Source organism: Diceros bicornis, chromosome 6 (assembly GCF_020826845.1).
Source record: "Diceros bicornis minor isolate mBicDic1 chromosome 6, mDicBic1.mat.cur, whole genome shotgun sequence".
Taxonomy (NCBI): Eukaryota; Metazoa; Chordata; class Mammalia; order Perissodactyla; family Rhinocerotidae; genus Diceros; species Diceros bicornis.
In genome coordinates, this window is record NC_080745.1 from 19,188,735 (window position 1) to 19,207,023 (window position 18,289).

At 37.1% G+C, this 18,289-nt stretch overlaps 1 protein-coding gene across 1 annotated transcript in view; it reads right to left on the reverse strand.

The window, feature by feature from the left end:
- The window catches only part of RYR2 (ryanodine receptor 2), a 683,573-nt gene that overhangs the window by 187,978 nt on the left and 477,306 nt on the right, over nucleotides 1-18,289 (reverse strand). Inside the window, exons 36-40 of the mRNA XM_058542954.1 lie at nucleotides 14,114-14,918; nucleotides 11,348-11,548; nucleotides 5,976-6,081; nucleotides 4,513-4,656; nucleotides 3,583-3,856 (exon numbers count right to left, since the gene is read on the reverse strand). Of these exons, the coding sequence (XP_058398937.1) occupies nucleotides 3,583-3,856; nucleotides 4,513-4,656; nucleotides 5,976-6,081; nucleotides 11,348-11,548; nucleotides 14,114-14,918 (1,530 nt within the window). The remainder of the gene's footprint in view (nucleotides 1-3,582; nucleotides 3,857-4,512; nucleotides 4,657-5,975; nucleotides 6,082-11,347; nucleotides 11,549-14,113; nucleotides 14,919-18,289) is intronic.

Here is an 18,289-nt window from a genome sequence, read left to right on the forward strand (position 1 = left end):
TTTTGTTTTAATAAAGAGAGCTTTTAGATAGCACAACTCAGAAAAATGACTTTGGGGCCTATGACTAATACAGGTCTGATCCAGTTCATGCAAGAACACATAAGGCAAAGAAAGGCATCCTTTTCCTTCATATTAGACAGCAGTCTATTTGGCAAGAGAAGCTTCAACTCTCAAACCACAGTTGCAATCACAGGATTTGTTCTCTCGTTAATTTAAATCCTTTTGCATGACCTAACTTTGGAAAGTATTTAATTGAAAAATCTTATGTGCCGTTAGTTCTAGGTACATTAAATGGATTTATAATTCTACCACCCAGTAGGTGGGTTGAAACTTATTAAGTGTGTCTTTTTGTGGAATATTTCTAAGACCACAAAAAAGTAACCTTTTATTTTGTTTCACATTCATTTTGAGTTTTATCACTACTGACTGATTTATATGTTAATAGTACATAATACTGTTACATGTTCATTTGAGCAAGACAGTGCCTTCCATTTCCTGGAAGCCTTCCTTTTTCATTTAGTTAATTAATATCACTTCTTATGAGAGGCCTCTCCAGGTCAGATTTAAGTATTAGTATTCCAAAAAAGACTCATTCATGCTCAGACAATTATAAATAAAGACCATAAAATTTGCTTTTGTCATTATGGTTTATTTTGTTCTCCCTCTTTGTCCCATTAGTATACTTATTTTTAGCGTGCAACCATTATAACAATTTTGGAATATAACCTTCTAGTTTATTTTTATGATTTCAAATGGGCCCACAGGCAATATATAGTATTGTATTCTGAATTCAAAATGTACATAAATGATATTGATTCTTTGTTTTTTACCTTGAAGATTATTTTTTAGGTCCTTCAGAGAGAACACTTATTCTATTTCATTAGTTTTTTTCAAAGAACCAACTCTAGGTTTTTAAATCCCGTTTATTGTTTCTTTGCATTCTATTTCATCCATGTCAGTAATTATCTTCATTATCTCCTCTTTTATCTGATATATATATAACCAGATTAGCTTTTTTTTTCTTTTTTTAGCTGAATATTTGTCTTCTACATCCATTTCAACATTCTACATTCCAGATTTCTATATTTTTATGTTTAGATATTTTCTTGCAAATATCACCTAGCTTAATTTAAGTTTTCATTTTTCTCTGATACATTAATTCCCTTATTTTAATGTCCTCAAATTATGCAAGGTTATTAATGATTGCTTAAATTTATGCATATATGCATCAGTAATATACTCTCTAAAACTTATTGCTTTCTGTTCTTTTTCTCTGAATGTCATTTTCTTTTCTCTAGTGTACACCTTTAGAAGGTCTTTCAATGAGAGATTATAAGTAAATATTCTGAAATATCTTTGTTTTGCCCTCACTTTTGAATATGGGATATAAACTCTAATCTTCAAATCCACATGAAGCATGAGCTCACTGTGTTGAATTCTCAGTTGGGTAAAACATTCTAAATTGATGATTATTTTCTGTCAGAACTTTGAATATAGTATTCCATTGAGATATATGATCTCTAGTTTTGCTGTTGAGAATTCTAAATATTGTTTCTTTGCAAGTATTCTGGCTTTTATCTCCACTTGCTTTTCAAATAGTCTATATTTTTTTAATGCACTTTCACTACTGTATATCCAGCTGTGGATGTGGAACTATTTGTGCTTTACGAATCTGTGAATTCACGTTTTTTATCAATTCTGAAAAACTCAAGGCAACAGCTCTTCAAATATTCCCATTCTGTAGTTCATCTACAGTCAGGCATCTCTTAACAACAGGGATATATTCTGAGAAAATGTCATTAGGCAATTTCATCATTGTGCAAACATCATAGAATATACTGAAGGGGAACAAAATTTGCCACCCAAAAATGTGTCTCTTTAACGTGAAGATTATTTTAGGCTAATTACTTTTAAGAAACAAAAGACTCAGAAAGTTTTTCTTCTTACCTCCCCTTTAACTGTCTAAAAGAATTCAGATAAATTCCTGTCTCAGGAAGTGAGCTATCACCTTAGCATAACATGAACTAGATGGTAGACGGGGAGGAACCTAGAAAAGCCTGTTTGTTGCCCTCCCCTATTCTTTGTTTCTGTGTGGCCAAACACTTGTTTTCCAAACATTTGCTCCTTTTCACCTACCTGTGCATTGCCTTCCTTCGCTTTGAAGCCCCTTACTCCCCTCATCCCTAACAACTTCTTTTGTCTTTAGCTGAGGATAGTATTTAAGGGGAGAGCTTCAGCCATTTTGGCGAGTTACTCAGTTTTCCTCAGTTTCTCTCATGTATACACGTTGTTAAACTTTTGTTTGTTTTTCTCCTGTTAATCTGTCTCATGTCAATTTAATTCTTAGACCAGCCAGAACAACCTAGAAGAGTAGAGGAAAATTTCTTCCTCCCCTATAGGACTTACATAAACCTAGATAGTATAGCCCACTACACACCTAGGCTATATGGTCCTACTCTTACGGGACCACTATCATATATGTGGTCCATCGTTGACCAAAACAGCATTATGTGGCACATGACTGTATTCTGTCTTTTCTAGAAATCGTGTTCAGCATATGCTGGACCTTCTTATACTATCCCCTAGGTCTCTTAACTTCTCTTTTATATTTCATTATCTTTGTCTCCCAGAACTCCATTACCGAGTAATTTCCTCATATCTATGATCCAATTTATTTTCTCTTCAGCTATATCTTATCTGTAACTTGATTAACTCACTGTTTTTAATGTCAATTATTATATTTTTCATTTCTACAAGTTCTATTTGGATCTTTTTCAAATCTTCACAGACGTTTTGCATGTCTTATTTTTGGAGATTTATTTATTCCCTTGTATTTTTAACCATTTTAAATACAGTAATTTTGTGTTCTCTTTCTCATATTCTATTATCTGAAGTTCTCGGAGGAGGTGTTCTAACTCATCTATTTATCGTATCTGCAGATGCTTACTTATGGTCGATTGTTTCCTTAGATGCTTTGTAATTTTTGATTGTTGGCTAATCTTTGATAGTATTTGGGTTTTTCCTGCAAGATTTCACAGTGACTTAAGTTAGAAAGCCTCAGGCCAATTTTTATGTTAATTTCTCAGCTTGGGGATCCTTAGACTATGCATGAGGTATAAACATCAACCCCCAAATCCACATAAAGCACAACCTATGATGCTGAACTCTCAGAAGAGCTGTTTTTTTTCCCTGTTCTTTTTTCAACACCCAGTAGATACAGACAAACTTCCTTACTAGTTCCTGCTGGTGAGTGTTTGTGCTCCCACAGATTTTAACGAGTTTTTATTAACCCATATTTTTATATATGATGATATATTACTGAGAAATTAATAAAAATACAAATTCTAAGATATTTTCTGTGTATCATAGCCATCTTTGCATCTAGCTGTAAAATTGGTCATGTTTTGTTATTCAGCAACTTTCTGTTTAGCTTTAAAACATAATCTCTAGAAAAACAACAATCTAATTTAATGATCATATAATCTAGACAGTGTATTTGTATTAATGCACCTACTGATTGGAATAAACAATTAAAAAAAGGAAATTTATAAGACAAAGGGTTGTAATAGTAAAATAATTTACCCTAATCCACGAATCATAAGCTTCTCTTCTTCTTTGCCCATTCTCACACTCAGCAGAGAACGAATCTGACCAAGAGATGCCAGCAGGTTGATGGTATCCTCCACGGAAACACCATTTATAGTATAAGTCTTTGGCAGAGCCCGAACCAGACCCCCAATGCCATCATACTGTCGATGGAGCAACACAAACATGGCCCTCACCAACTCAGGGTCTTCAATGACAGACTCTTGAGCCCATCGGACCATGGTCTCAGAAATCAACTGTTGAAGAGTGGCTGCAAAGTCATTATGGATATTTTTTTTAAAAAGAAAATAAAGAAATTAGTTGGGCATTTCAACTGCATATCTCATAAGCCCCAAACTGGTATCTATATTTGTACCAAAATTGCAAAGGCTAGGAATATTCTTAATATTTATAATATATATAATATATTATATATATATATATATAAAATGATAAAATGTTTAAATGAAGTTTAAATATAACATATATTAAGCAAATGTTTAATAATAAATGAAGTTTAATAAATTAATGAATGTTTAATAATAAATGAAGTTTAAATGTAATATATATAATATTATATATATATGTCAATAAAGATGAGTTATAGACATGCAAGGATAAAAATGCACAAACTTTTCTCCAAAAAACATTCTTATAATAAATGAATTTAAGCTGTTTCAAAATTGCAGCCACTTTTTCAAAACTACTATTGGCAATCCATAGGGCAATCAATATGTGTTGTCCCATTACTTCTACTTTTTTTTTCTCTTAGTTCTATTATTTTGCTCCCAAAAGATCTGATATCACATATTCCTATAAAGTTGCAAACTCAATTTTCTCCCCGGCTCATCTAGTGTGATATTAGTTCAAAGGAGGAATAAATGTCAGCACATGAACACTTTGCCCGTGCCCTTTCACACTGCTTACAGGACTTCTTGGAGTCACTCTCAACTGGTTTTTCAGCTTGTTTCTTCTTCAGGTATGTCACCTTTTCTACCAAGGACAGCAGGCGTCCTCTAATCGTTAAATCACTGTTTCCATCCAGAGACCCATCTTCATCAAGCTCAATTCCTAGTATGAAAAAAGCAAAGAGAAAGAAGAAAAGAAAAACCGATTAAAAAACACATTTAGGGGAAATAATTCTCAGGTTTTGCAACTTTTTCCGTCCATAGCTTAAAGCAATGCTGCCGTGTCGAAAACATTTGACAACACTGACTTAAGCACTCCTGCCCACCGGCACTCGGAGATGAGATTCACTTGCCGGCCTCTTTTCCTCCTTTCTCTTCTCCCCTGTTCCTGTGGGCTCAGGGCCATCAGCAGCCAGTACAAAATAGAAAACTGAGCAGAGAGCAACAAGACTCTCTTTGGAGTCAAGATCAATTCTGCTACTTGGGCTGACCCTTAGGCATGTCTGAGTTCAGGCGCCATCTGCCTCGACCTACAGTTCCGCCCTGCCTGAAAACCTCCCTGGACTTTTATCCTCCTCACTTGCTTCCAAAAATGTCAGTGGTATTTTAATAGATTGAGAGACAGAGAGAACAGGCAGAATTAGGTATCCTAAACCAAGAAATGCTTTATGTCTGAAGCAATAATGCTACCACTTTAGAATATCTCTTTATTTATCGTATATATATATAGTATTACTTTCTGGCAGTCATTTAGTGGTTCTTCATTCATAAGCTAAATTAATATACAAGGCAGTGCTTTTATTCTTTTCATTAAAATAAAATAAAAATAATACCCCTGGTGCTTATATATCATTTAAGAAATGGCTAATTCATTTTCTTTCACTGGAACACAGATTTTATCCACATCACTGCACAAAGAGAGAAAGAATCATACATCCAGGACATCCAATCAATTCCATTTTTAAAGTTCTTAGAATGATAGAAGGGGAAATTCCCTTAGTAGATTTGGGCTACTAACATATAATGCAAGATTTCCTTAGGCATTAAGTAATTTCAAAAGATATATACCAGATTTCCTAAGCCAGTCCCAAAAAGTGGCCCCTCAACCAGTTTAAATACAACTGTTTATGATCAAATTTCTTTAGAATAAATCAACTTAACACTCACTCTTCTGCCAAAAGCACCTGGTTACATGTTCTCATTCCCCCTTCCCATTCCCTGCCACTGAGGAAAAGAGGGAAAAGAGAGAAAAAAATTCCATCATCTTCTGCTCAGACTTACTGCCTTTCTGATCTCTCTACGCCTCATGACTTCCCACCTGGGGTCAGTTAAACATTTTGCCATAATAAATATTCTTATATGAACTCTCAACAGGCATCATATATATTTGTGAACCTATTTATACATATACTTACTTTTGTACCAGTATATGTCTATGAAAAATACACATATAATAGGAGTTGTAAGTCAGGAAGACCTTACCACAATGTGTCATCAAATCTTCATGAAAATCCAAGAGTTGGTCTCGGATTTCTTCAGGACATGGACATTCACTTTTGTCATCCTTAAAATTGAGGAGCATATTGATCTGAAAGTATGGAAAATCAAGAAAGAGGAACGAGAATAATAGAAAATTGAATGGAGGAATGACACACACAGCCAAGAAGAATATAAAAACCAAAGAGGTTCAAAATCTGTTTTTGAGTATTCACAAATTGTTGCCCAACAGATGAAAAATCATCTTTCACTCAATCCAACAAATACCACAAAATAAATCAAATCATTCAAAGCTGAGAATGCTGCAAAATACTCATATAATTTGCTTCATTTTTCTCAATTCCACAATATATTACAGTTTGAGTTCTTAAATCAACTATATTTGTTATCAATATATATTTGTTATAAATGTATCCTTCGAGTTCTTAAATCAACTAAGATCTAAATGTTATTTTTTAAAAATATTTTATTATGCTTCTAGATTTCCATTTTTTTCTAGCTAATTTCCACACTTTATTGACTATTTTATAGAATTCTTTTTGAGAAGGATACAGCAGCAAAAAAAGAAGGAAAAATGTAAATATAATTGAAAAGTAACATAATGGATAACTATGCTTTTGCTAACATTAATGGTTCAATTAAAACAACTGCTAGAAACTTTCTTCCATTTCTTTTAGTTTTAGACACAATAGTATTAAATTTATGAATGAAGAAAACAAAAGTCTGTGGTTGTTCTATAACTTTCCTTTAGGAAACAATTGTAAGTTTTCTTTTCAGAGTTTTTTATGTGAATTTTTTGTTAAACTATTAATTTGAGATAATTGTAGATTCATATGCTATTGTAAGAAATAATACAAAGAGATCCCACGCACCCTTTACCCAGTTTCCCCCACTGGTAACATCTCGAAAAACAGTAGCACAGTATCACAACCAGGATATTGACACTGACACAGTCAAAACAGAAAACAATTCCATCACCTCAAGAATCCCTCCTGCTCCCCTTTTATAACCACTCACTTCCCTCCTGCCTGCTCATCCCTAATTCCTGTCAACCACTAATCTGTTCTCCATTTCTCTATAATTGTCATTTCAAGAATGTTATATAAATGGAATCATACAGTATACATGTATATATTCCCATATGATCCTTTTGACGTCCACAGGGTCTGTAGCGACATCTCATTTCATTTTTGATGTTGATCATTTGTGTCTTTTCTCTCTTTTCCTTTGTCAGTCTTGTTAGAGGTTTGTCAATTTTATTAATATTTTTAAATAACCAGTTTTTGGATTCATCGATTTTTTTTCAATTGTTGTTCTGTTTTCAGTTTCACTGATTTCTGCTGTTCTATCATTGACTTTCTTCTGCTTGTTTTATGTTCATTTTGCTCTTTTTCTAAATCCTGGGGATGGCAGTTTACATTATTGATTTGAGTGCTTTTCCCATTTTAAATGTTAGCATTTAGTGTTGTAAATTTCCCTCTCAGCACTGTGTTAGCTGTTTCCACAAACTTTGATATATGATATTTTCATTTTCTTTCAGTTCAATGTATTTTTAAATTTCATTTGAGATTTCCATCTCATGGATTATTTAGAAGTGTGTTGTTTAGTTTCCAAGTGTTTGGAGACTTTCCTGTTATCTTTCTGTTATTAATTTCTAATGTGACTCCATTGTGGTCAGAAAAAACATTCAGTATGAAAAAAATTTTAATTATTTTAAATTTGTTGAGGCTGTTTTATAACCTAGAATATAGTCCATCTTTGCAAATGTTTCATGGGCACTTTAAAAAAATGTGTATTCTGTTTTTGGGTGGAGTGTTCTACAAATATCCAAACATACTGATGGTTGATGATAATGTCACATTCTCCTATATTCTTGCTGATTTTCTGTCGATTTTCTGTCTAGTTTTTCTATCAATTACTGAGAGAGGGGTGTTGAAGTCTCCAACTATAATTGTTTGTCTATTTCTCCTTTCAGTTCTATCTGTGTTGACTTCACATATTTTGTAACTCTGTTGTTTAGTGCATACACATTTGTCTTCTTGATGGATTGATCTTTTATCATTATGTAATGTTCCTGTCTCTGGTAATTTTCTTTGCTCTGATATAGGTACTCTTACTCTCTTTTAATTAACTTTTCATGACATACCTTTTTTCATCCTTTTACTTGCAACCAATCTACATCATTATATTTGAAGAGAGTTTCTTGTAGACAGCATATAATTAGGCCAAGTTTTTGAAATCCACTCTGCCAATCTCTGTCTTTTAATTGGTATATTTACTTATATTGATGAATTTATTGATATGTTTTAACTTAAGTCAGTCATTTTACTTGTTTTCTGTTTTTTCTCTCTGATTTATTTTTCCCAACTTGCTGTGGGTTCCTTGAACAATTTTTAAGATCCCATTTTGAATTATCCACGGTATTTTTTAGTGTATCTCTTTGTATAGCTTTTTTAGTATTTGCTCTGGATATTACATTCTATATACATAATTTATCACAATCCACTGGTGTCAACATTTTACCAGTTTGAGTGAAGTATCAATACTTCATTTCCTTTTATGTCCCTTATTCTCCTCCATTTAAAATACATTGCCTTAAATATTTCCTATACCTACACTGAAACACATCAGACAGTTTTATCATTTTTGCTTTGAACATCAGAAATAATTTAGAAAACTCAAGAGGAGAAGGACAATGCACTGTATTTACTCATATTTTAACACTTTGTGTTGTTCTCTTTTCCTTCTTGATTTTCCAAATTTTCTTCTTCTGTCATTTTCTTTCCGTTTAAAGAACTTCCTTTAGGCATTTTTCCATGGTAGGTCTGCTGCAGTCAAATTCTCATAGTTTTCCTACGTTTGAGAACATCTTGATTTCCCCTTCATTCCTGAAGGACCTTTTCACTGCATATAGAATTCTGGGTTGACAGTTCTGTTCTCTGAGCACTTGAAAAATGTTGTGCCACTTCCTCCTGGCCTCCATGTTTTCTGAAGAGAAATTCGCTATCACTAACTTGATTTTCCCCCGTAGGTGTCATTTCTTTCTCACTGCTTTCAAGATTTTTTCTTTGCCTTTAGTTTTCAGAAGTTTGACCATGATATGTCTTGGTTTAGACTTCTTTGGGTGTCCTGTCTGGGTTTTACTCAGTTTCTTGAATCTCTTTCTTTATATCTTTTGCCAAATTTGACAAGTTTTCAACCATTATTTTTTCAAGTATTTTTTCAGTTCACCCTCTTTCTTCTATCCATCTGGAACTACGATGCCACAAATGTTAGATCTTTTTTTATATTTGCACTGGTCTCTGAGGCTTTTTTTTTCCCAGTCTATTTTCTCTCTGTTTTTCATGCTGGGTAATTTCTATTGTTCTCTCTTCAGTTCAGTGCTTCTCTTCTCCGTCCCCTCCATTCTGTTGTTAAGTCCACCCATTGAGGGTTTTTCAATTTCAGTTATTGTATTTTTCAGTTCTAAAATTTCCATTTGGTTCTTCTTTATACCTTCTATTTCTTGCTGAGACTTTCTTTTTTTTTTTTTTCCATTTTGAAGAAGTTTTATGATGGCTGCTTTAAAGGCTTTGCCATATAATTTTAACATCTTTGTCATCTTGGAGTTGGTATCTATTGATTGTCTTTTGTCATTGAAGTTTTTCCTGATTCTTGGTATGATGAGTGATTTTTAACTGAAACCTGGACATTTTTTGTATTATGTTATGAGACTTTGGATCTTATTTGAACTTCTGGCTTCTTCTGATACTCTCTAGCAGGAGAAGGGGTTGGGGTGCCCCATTACTGCCAGGTGGGAGTAGAAGTCCATTTCCCCACTCAGCCTCCTTGGACACTTGAAGGAGGAAGGAGACATTGTTCCTGCTGGGCAAGGCTGGAAGATGCAGCTCCCCACTAGACCTGGAGTGATGCAACCCTGGCTGGAAAGGGTAAGAGTGCCTTGATAGTTCCCCCTTCTTGGCCTCTACTGACACTTTAGAAGGGGTGGGCTTGTTTCCTCTCAGCGGGGATCAAGTCCCAGCTCCCTCAGTCCCAGCTGAGGCACTTCAGCATAGCCTGGGGAGAGTGGAAGTCTAGGCTCCCCACTCAGCGTTTGCTGGTTGGGTTGGGGGGTGGGGCACAGTTTTGACTGTGGTGTTTGGCTGGAGTAGTGCAGTTGTTCCCTAAAAGTTTTCTGTCTTGCTAGAAAGACAGACAGTTTTCCTGGTCCTTTGGCTAGACATAGAAGGCTTTAGTTGGGGCTTTTCTTGTCTATGCCCAGGGTGTTTCTGGGTTGCCAGCTTCTTTAGCTCCAAGTCTGGGATAGATGAGGCAGAAAGAAAACCCAAGGAACTCACCACTGCATTGTTCCTCAGGTCCTGAGTTCTGTGGCCAGTCTCCTTCCTTCTCTTTATCTTTCAGAGTCTTCTTATGTTGTCTTATGTCTTTTATCTAATGTCCAGTATAGTTGTATTTAGAAGGAAGAATGGGGAAAGGCACATGTACTCTGTCCTTCCAGAAGCAGAAGTCTCCCAATAGTTGTTTAACAAATGGAGTTAATCTGGGAGAGCTTGGACCTGTTCTCTGCTCAATAAATGCTGTTTATAGCAAGAAACATAATTCCCTGTCCCTTCTCTCAAAGAAATTACATTCTGGTGAGAAAAAATAAATTCTGCAATTAGACCCTAAACACTTTCACTCAGAGGTATCTTGGATATAGAGGGAAATGGTAAGATATTGAAGATAAGATCTGTCAGTTATACCTTTTGACCTTCAAAGCTACATCTTGGTAATTTCCCCACACTATGAGTTCCATCCTGAAGTAGACTCCAGAAAACTCACATCCCCAGACTAGCTCATTCTTTGGTTCAGGCATGTGCCCTTGGTTCTGCTCCACACTAAGGAGAGTTTTGAGGTGAGCAACAAAGAGGTAGAACCACAAACAGGTGATCAGTCTTCCAGCAAGACTGGTGGCAGTGACATTTGGTTCTTCTAGGGAGGAACCAAATAGAAAGTGTCTAGCATTGAGTCCCAGAAGTCAAGGGTTCCTATTAGCTGGGGTGGTACCGTGTCAGCAAAAGAAGACCCACCTGTGATTGGATATTGTTCCTATTTGCAGAACCCCAGAATCTGGCACACTGACCTTCTCAAAGAGTCCATGATACACGTGATACCTTTTAATGAGTCTCTTGTTTGTTCTAACTAACCAAGTAGATTCTTCTGGTGAAACTAAGAACACTGACTAAATCAACTTGGCTAATTTAGAAAGAACAGGAAAAAAATACACTTGTAACTTATGATATAATTTTGCAATGTATGGATCCTCAATGAACCCAAACCCAAGGTTAAAAGGAAGAATTTTCATTTCATTCTTATACCTGTTCTTGAGGTGGTGACCTAAATTCCTTTGTTTTCCTGGCCGTGAGTGCTGCCGACATGTTTAAGGCTTGCATAACTTCATTATATCGGAAGCGTTGATTGTCTTGGAGCTTAGCTACAAAGTCATCTGAAAAGGCCACAATGGCTTCTATCCGGTGTCGGACCTGGCAGTCACAGAGGTATTGAAGTAGCAGGCACATCTAAGAGGACAATTAAAAAGACACCAAATTTAATTTCTGAATCTTTAAATAGATAATGTATATCATACCAAAATCTGAGGCAGACATGCTTAGTTGCCAACTCCTCTCTTGTATGAACAGAATCCTGATTTTGTGTCAGCAGTGATGTGCTCGGTCCCAGGGATGAAACATAATTTGTCTAAGCCAAAATGGCAAATACATGTCCTTTTGGTGCACACTTACTGTCTGGCCTACTCTGCAGCTAGAGGTGCTACAGCCAATGAGATATATAAGGAGAAGTTTACCAGGGGTCTTCTGGGAAAGATTTTCCATCATTAGCAACAGACTAGAACATCCTCTTTACAACATGAGTGTAACTCATAATGACATGATCACTGGAGAAAGAATGAGGTAACACACCTCAGGATGAAAACCACAGACAGAGGATCACAGAAAAATATTAAGATCTGGGTTCCTGATGACCTCATTGAACTACCATAGGAATTCTAGAACTGTCCACCTCCAGAGTTTGCATGTAAGTTAATTAAGTGGTTTTACTCCTTATTCATTAAATGGTTAGCTAGGTATTCTCTTACTGGAAGTCAAAAGGATTTTTAACTGATATAGTACATCAGTAGAAACATGCCTACAAGAGAATGCTCTGCCCAAGTTTAGGAAAACCATTTAAATACACTTAATACCAATTGTGATATAAATTCACGGCAGTGTTAAAACCCTGTATGTCACCATCCACAGGATAGCCATTTCTGTCAGTGCCAGCTCTGAAGTAGCCCAGGGTCCATCCGCTCTCTTCATCTCCTTCGCCCAACCCAGTGTAAGCAGGGTCCCCTCGGGTCTGGACCAGCGTGACAGCCTCCTGACTAAGGATTCTGGATCACTCTCCCTTTCCTCCCCCTATCTATTGTCCTCACAGCAGGAAAGAGATCTACTTTAAGATTTTTAGAATAAAATTCTCCTGCTAAGATTTTTCAATTGTTTTAATTGAACTTAGAATAAAATTCAAAATCCATCATATGGCTGGTTTTAGCAAAAGGCTAGATTCTGTATGAACTGCCTTCTGCCTCTCTCACTCTCTCTCCCCAGCTCATTAAGCTGCAGCTGCACTGGCCTTTTCCTGCCTCAAAATCTTTGTCATGCTATATATTCTGTGCCAAAAGCTCCTGGAACACTCTCCCTGCTCCTTCTTCACACCTACTGGACTCCAGCTCACAAATCTGGCCTCACCTTGAAAGTCACTATCTCAGAGAGGCCTTCCCTCACATTTCTCACAGAAATCCAGTGTAATTTCTTTCTTCTAGTAATCCATTCTTTTCCTTCAGATCATTTAATGCAATTAGCAACAAGAAATTTTAAAAGAAATGCAAAATAAGCGTATATTTGTCCCAGAGACTATGAGCTTCTGGAAGACAGGGCCCACACCTGTTTCTTTCACCCAGTACCAAGTGCCTGGCTCAGTGGAAGACCTCAGGCAATGTAGACTGAGGAACGGAGGGCAAAAAAGCATGTCAATGATGCAAACATCAAATTGACTCTAATGAACCCAAGAAACGTTAAGAAAGGATCCTCAACACACCTTGATGAGCACGAAGACAGGCAATGTCTTTGATACCTTAGAAACATACATGCAGGAAGTAAAATCTTGCTGTGTCAGATTGGGGGCACCTACTGGTAAACAAGTGTTCTGAGGCTGGCAAGAACGGGGGGGGGGTAGAAAAGGGGTATGGAACGCCTTGTATTTCAGGCATTCCAACAAAATGTCGGTGAAATTCATCTGCAGAAACAAGAGGAGAGATACAAGGAAATTGCTACTAAATAAGAGGGAGAAGAAGAGCCGGTAGGGCAAAAGCCCATCTCCTCTGCTCCCTTCAGATGCATACACACACACACACATACATATACACACATGGAAACAAAGAGTGACGTGCCACACTTGCAAATGTGTATGACAGACAAACGTGTTTGACCAAGGAAACCACCTTGATACTAAATTTGTCCTTTATTAACTATTGTCAATTAACTCAATTGGAAAATTCATGAATTCCATTCCAAACGCAAGAGAATTAGACTGCGACATCCCAAAACACAACAGGAAGTTAGTTTTATGAAGAACTACCATTATACAGGAACACTAACAAATACAAATACACACACACACAGAAACAGAGACAAAGGTAAATTTCTCCCCCCCTCTTTTTTTTTTTTAGGTGAGGAAGATCAGCCCTGAGCTAACATTCATGCTAATACTCCTCTTTTTGCTGAGGAAGACCAGCTCTGAGTTAACATCTATTGCCAATCCTCCTCCTTTTTTTCTTTTTTTTTCCCCAAAGCCCCAGTAGATAGCTGTATGTCATAGCTGCACATCCTTCTAGTTGCTGTATGTGGGACACGGCCTCAGCATGGCCGGAGAAGCTGTGCGTCGGTGCGCGCCCGGGATCCGAACCCGGGCCGCCAGTAGCGGAGCGCATGCACTTAACCGCTAAGCCACGGGGCCGGCCCCAAAGGCAAATTTCAATACCTTAATACTTAGCAATTCTGAAATTCACTACAATCTTTTTTTCTGATTACCTGCAATTTAACTGGCTCAGGCAGCTTCATTTGGAGCAGGCCTTCCTTGGGCCTCTTGCCCCCTTTGGCTTCTTCTTCACCAGCTCCTTCCAGCTTTGAGTCTTCTGCACAGGGCTCTTTCTCAAGCGCTTCACTCTCTTCCTCTGGAGAGGCAGCTTCCTTGAACACACTGGGCTCAATCAACTGTAAGATGTGTTTCAAGTCCTCATTGTGGAAGATCCCCATGATGAGCAGGGTATAGAAAAGCTTGATGAGAGGTACAAAGAGGAATTCAGTGGTCCCCCCAACTGGGTCCCGGGCATGAAGGCTGCCCTGTTTAACAGCTTCTGTCAGCATCTGTATGGTTTTGGCCTTTAGGATGTCCAGCGGGAACTCGGGACTGTACTGGTAACATTCATTATTAATGCTTACAAAACTGGGGGAAGAAAATTGCATCCGTGGCCTGAGGGAGGTGCTGAGGCCAATTCCTGGGAGGCCATGCTTTTTGTTCTCATCAGGGAAAAGGGTGATGCTCTTTGTTTCCTCCGTCATGGGCACGATGAACTCACTGTTCATCATGAGCCTGGCAGTGGCATAGGAGCTAAGGTGGATGTCAATCAGCAGGTCATAGTAGCCGGCACGCAGCAAACCAGGCATGTACTTGTTTTCGATGGCATAGAGGAGCTGAGGTTCATCCACGTGGCTGCACAGGGCGTGGGCCACCCGGTGGTTCCCAAGAGCACAGACAGCAGAGTAGAGCCGGAGGGTGTGATAGTGGAATTTCAGCAGCTCTTCCTGCTCTGTCAATTCTAATATGTCGACAGACCTGTAGGAGAGAGAAGGATAGTGGCAGCAAGGTTAAGCGTGGAACTGTTGAAACAATTCTGAATTAGAGGAGAAATCTATGTACCTCATAGATTTCAAAAAGTTATGGAAACAGGCATTATCTTTTTTTTTTAGTTTTCTATGACATGTTTAATAGTAGCATAGTTTGGGTTTTTCCAATCAGTTCTAGATGTTTTACAAGTTTTCTTCCACGTAGAATTTTATGTTGAAAATTTCCAACCACTAGGGCTTGGACCTCCTTCATCTTCTATCATTCCAAGATTCTGGGCAACTCTTTTAGATATCTGAGTCTCAGTCTGAACTTGGGGACCCCCTCCTTTCAAAATTTGAGCACTCTTGGGAAAATCCTGAGTCTCCTTTTCCAACTTGGCAAATAGGTTCAAGAAGCCAGAAAACTTCGCCTTAGGCTATGTTGCCCACGTCTCTGACCTGTGATTAGCTACTAGCCTAACCTGTCAGAAGTGGGTGAACAGAGCTAATTGCTCTGACATAATTTACCTTCTGCTACATCCCTCACAGATCCAAACATACACCAGTGCCACTCTGGTTTCCACCAGGTATGTGCAGCTCATAAAACAAACACTATTAGGGACAGTTCCACTTAGGAAAGTTTCTACTCAGAATCTGAGTTTACACCAGCCTTTTAATTCAGGTCATTTTGCTTCTACCACATATCATGCCCTTTCAAAGCATAAAAACCTTAAAAATATGGCCAGAATATGCCTAAAGTAAAGTCATTCCTTCTAGAATAGAGTCAATCTTAGGAGCACATAATTCCTTTAGATGTGCTCATTTTTCTAAAACTATTTAAATTATATGGATTGTTCATGGGTGACGCTGTAACATTAAAAGTAGAAATGTGATATATTCATAATCAAAGGAATCATTCATTCATCTAGAAAGTTGTCCTTGGTGAGACTGTAATACGAGCTCATCAGAACAGAGGTTATTATATGTTTTGTTTATTAATATTCATCTAGCTCCTAGCATAATACACAGCAGGTGCTAAATAATTATTTGTGATTATTTGTTGTTAAGCTTTGTCACTATCCTTAGGTACACCATCATCCTGTCCGTGCCTATCCACTGTATCTGTGCTTTCCAACCCACAGTCACTCTATCAAAAGCTACTGTAGCTTGATGGTGCAGGATTATTCCAGATCCCACCTCCCAAATTGCAGAATCAGAAGCTTCATACATTACAAACTAAAAGCCAATAATTACCTACCCTATGTACCACCTAGACTTCCAGGAAACCACACAACTGCTGGGCCCAGCTGCTGCCACCAATTCTTGGAAAGGTACAACTGAGCAAGCCACCTTCCTCAAAGTGTAGTGGACAATGATTCCCATGTCTTAGCTGTGCTCTTCAATCTCCCAAGAAGACAATTACCCCACCCCTCAGCCTGGGTGATGGTCAAAATATACAAATCGGTTCATTTTAGCAATACAGAATATCTGCAATCTAGGTTCTTATCGAAGAACACAACTTAGTCTACTGTCTAACCACTCTCAAAATGTCAGTTTCTAGAAACAACATATAAAGACTCTACAGTCTACACTCTTGCTGCCACTCCCAATATACCCCCTAACTATGCACTTTATGATACATTGTTCTTTCTGTTAAAGCACCTCTCTTCCCTACTAGAACAAAGTCTTTTAAGGTAAGGGTCATATCTGTTTTGTTCACCATTTTATGTCCAGTGCCAGGAACACAGTGGGCACTAATACATATTTGTAGAATGAATGAATAAGAGAATTCTGAAGGATTTGTAGTCTATATCTCATAACTTGACACTTACATCAAGGCAAACCAAAGAATATAAACTCAACTAATTTAGCTTGTCTTCCTGTACCAACCTCTTGCAGCAATATTCATACTTTAACTATGGCTTTAACTGGGGGATAGCAAAAGAAATAACTCATTATTTTATCTGTCATAAGGACAATGCTAAATATATAATCTAACACCTTCTTAGGACATGCTGTAGATTATATTGTCATCAGTATATATTCTGCTTCTTCCTTCTTCCCTGCAGCTGGAGCAATCTTATCTGCCTTACTTACTTTGGGCTTCACCATATTACTTGGTTTGGCTAATAAAACGTAGGTGGACATAACATCTGCCACAAGCAAAAAGAAACTCTTAGAGGCCTAAAACTGTCTGTTAGCCCTCCCGTACATCCACCCTTGGCCATGGAAACTATATGTCCCAGATTGGGGCTGCCCCATTAGGCTGGATCTCAGGGTAAGAAGGCACATGGGCCACATCCACAGCCCATCCCCAGCCTGGAGCAGAGCGGCAGTGGACTCACCACCTCATGTAACATGAGCAAGAAATACATGTTTGTAAGCCACTGAGATTTTTGGGTTGTTATTGCAGTAACAGTCATTAGAACTCCTTATATGCTGTAACAGTTCTGAGTCAAGAAATTTCTTTCATAATTCAATATAGTTCTTTTATTCATCAAATATTACAAAGTATCTATTATGTATTAAGCACTGTGCACTGGTGTTATGATGGTGAACAATACAGACACAGTTCCTGCCCTAAGGGAGGTTACTGTCTAGTTGAGGAGGGAAACCCCCCCCAAATAAGTAAATTAAATTAGGAACTGTGATATGTGTCATGAGGAAAACAGAGGATTGACATACATCTACGACCATCCCAAATCTTAAAATATTATTCGCCATGTTATTGGGGTATGAGAAAAAGAGTCTAGTCAATCACTAGTTGGCACTTCCCTTTTGGAGTTTGAATTTTGAAACTCATCAGATTTTTCTTTGGCATCTAGGAAGCATGAAACCAATGTGGGACCTGACTTTACCAACCCCACAGAACGGTGAGGTATAAATGACTTAACCACGTAAGTCTTACCATATTAAGATTAATACAATCTTAAAATTCTCTGCTTAGTAGAGAGACAATATTTTCCCTCACAAAGAAAAATTCCTTCCCAAATGTTATGTTTCTTCTGGTTGCTGAGCAATTTTTTTTTAAATATCATCAGATGTAAAATTCCAAAAAAACTTTTCTCACGTAAAATAAGAAGTATGAAATTAAAATAAAATCTAATCATCTAAAGAGTACATTATAAATGATAATCTTTCGAATTATTTCACTTAAAAATATGTAAATAAATATTTAATGCATGAAAAACTTCACCTGGACAGATTAATTTTTCTTTGGATTTCTTTTGTTTTGAAACAACTTTATTGAGATATAATTTACATACTATACAATTTACCTATTTAAAATGTAAGTCAATGGTTTTAGTATATTAATGGAGTTGTGCAACCAGAACTATAAGCTAAGTTTAGACATTTTCATCACCCAAAAGAAATTCAGTA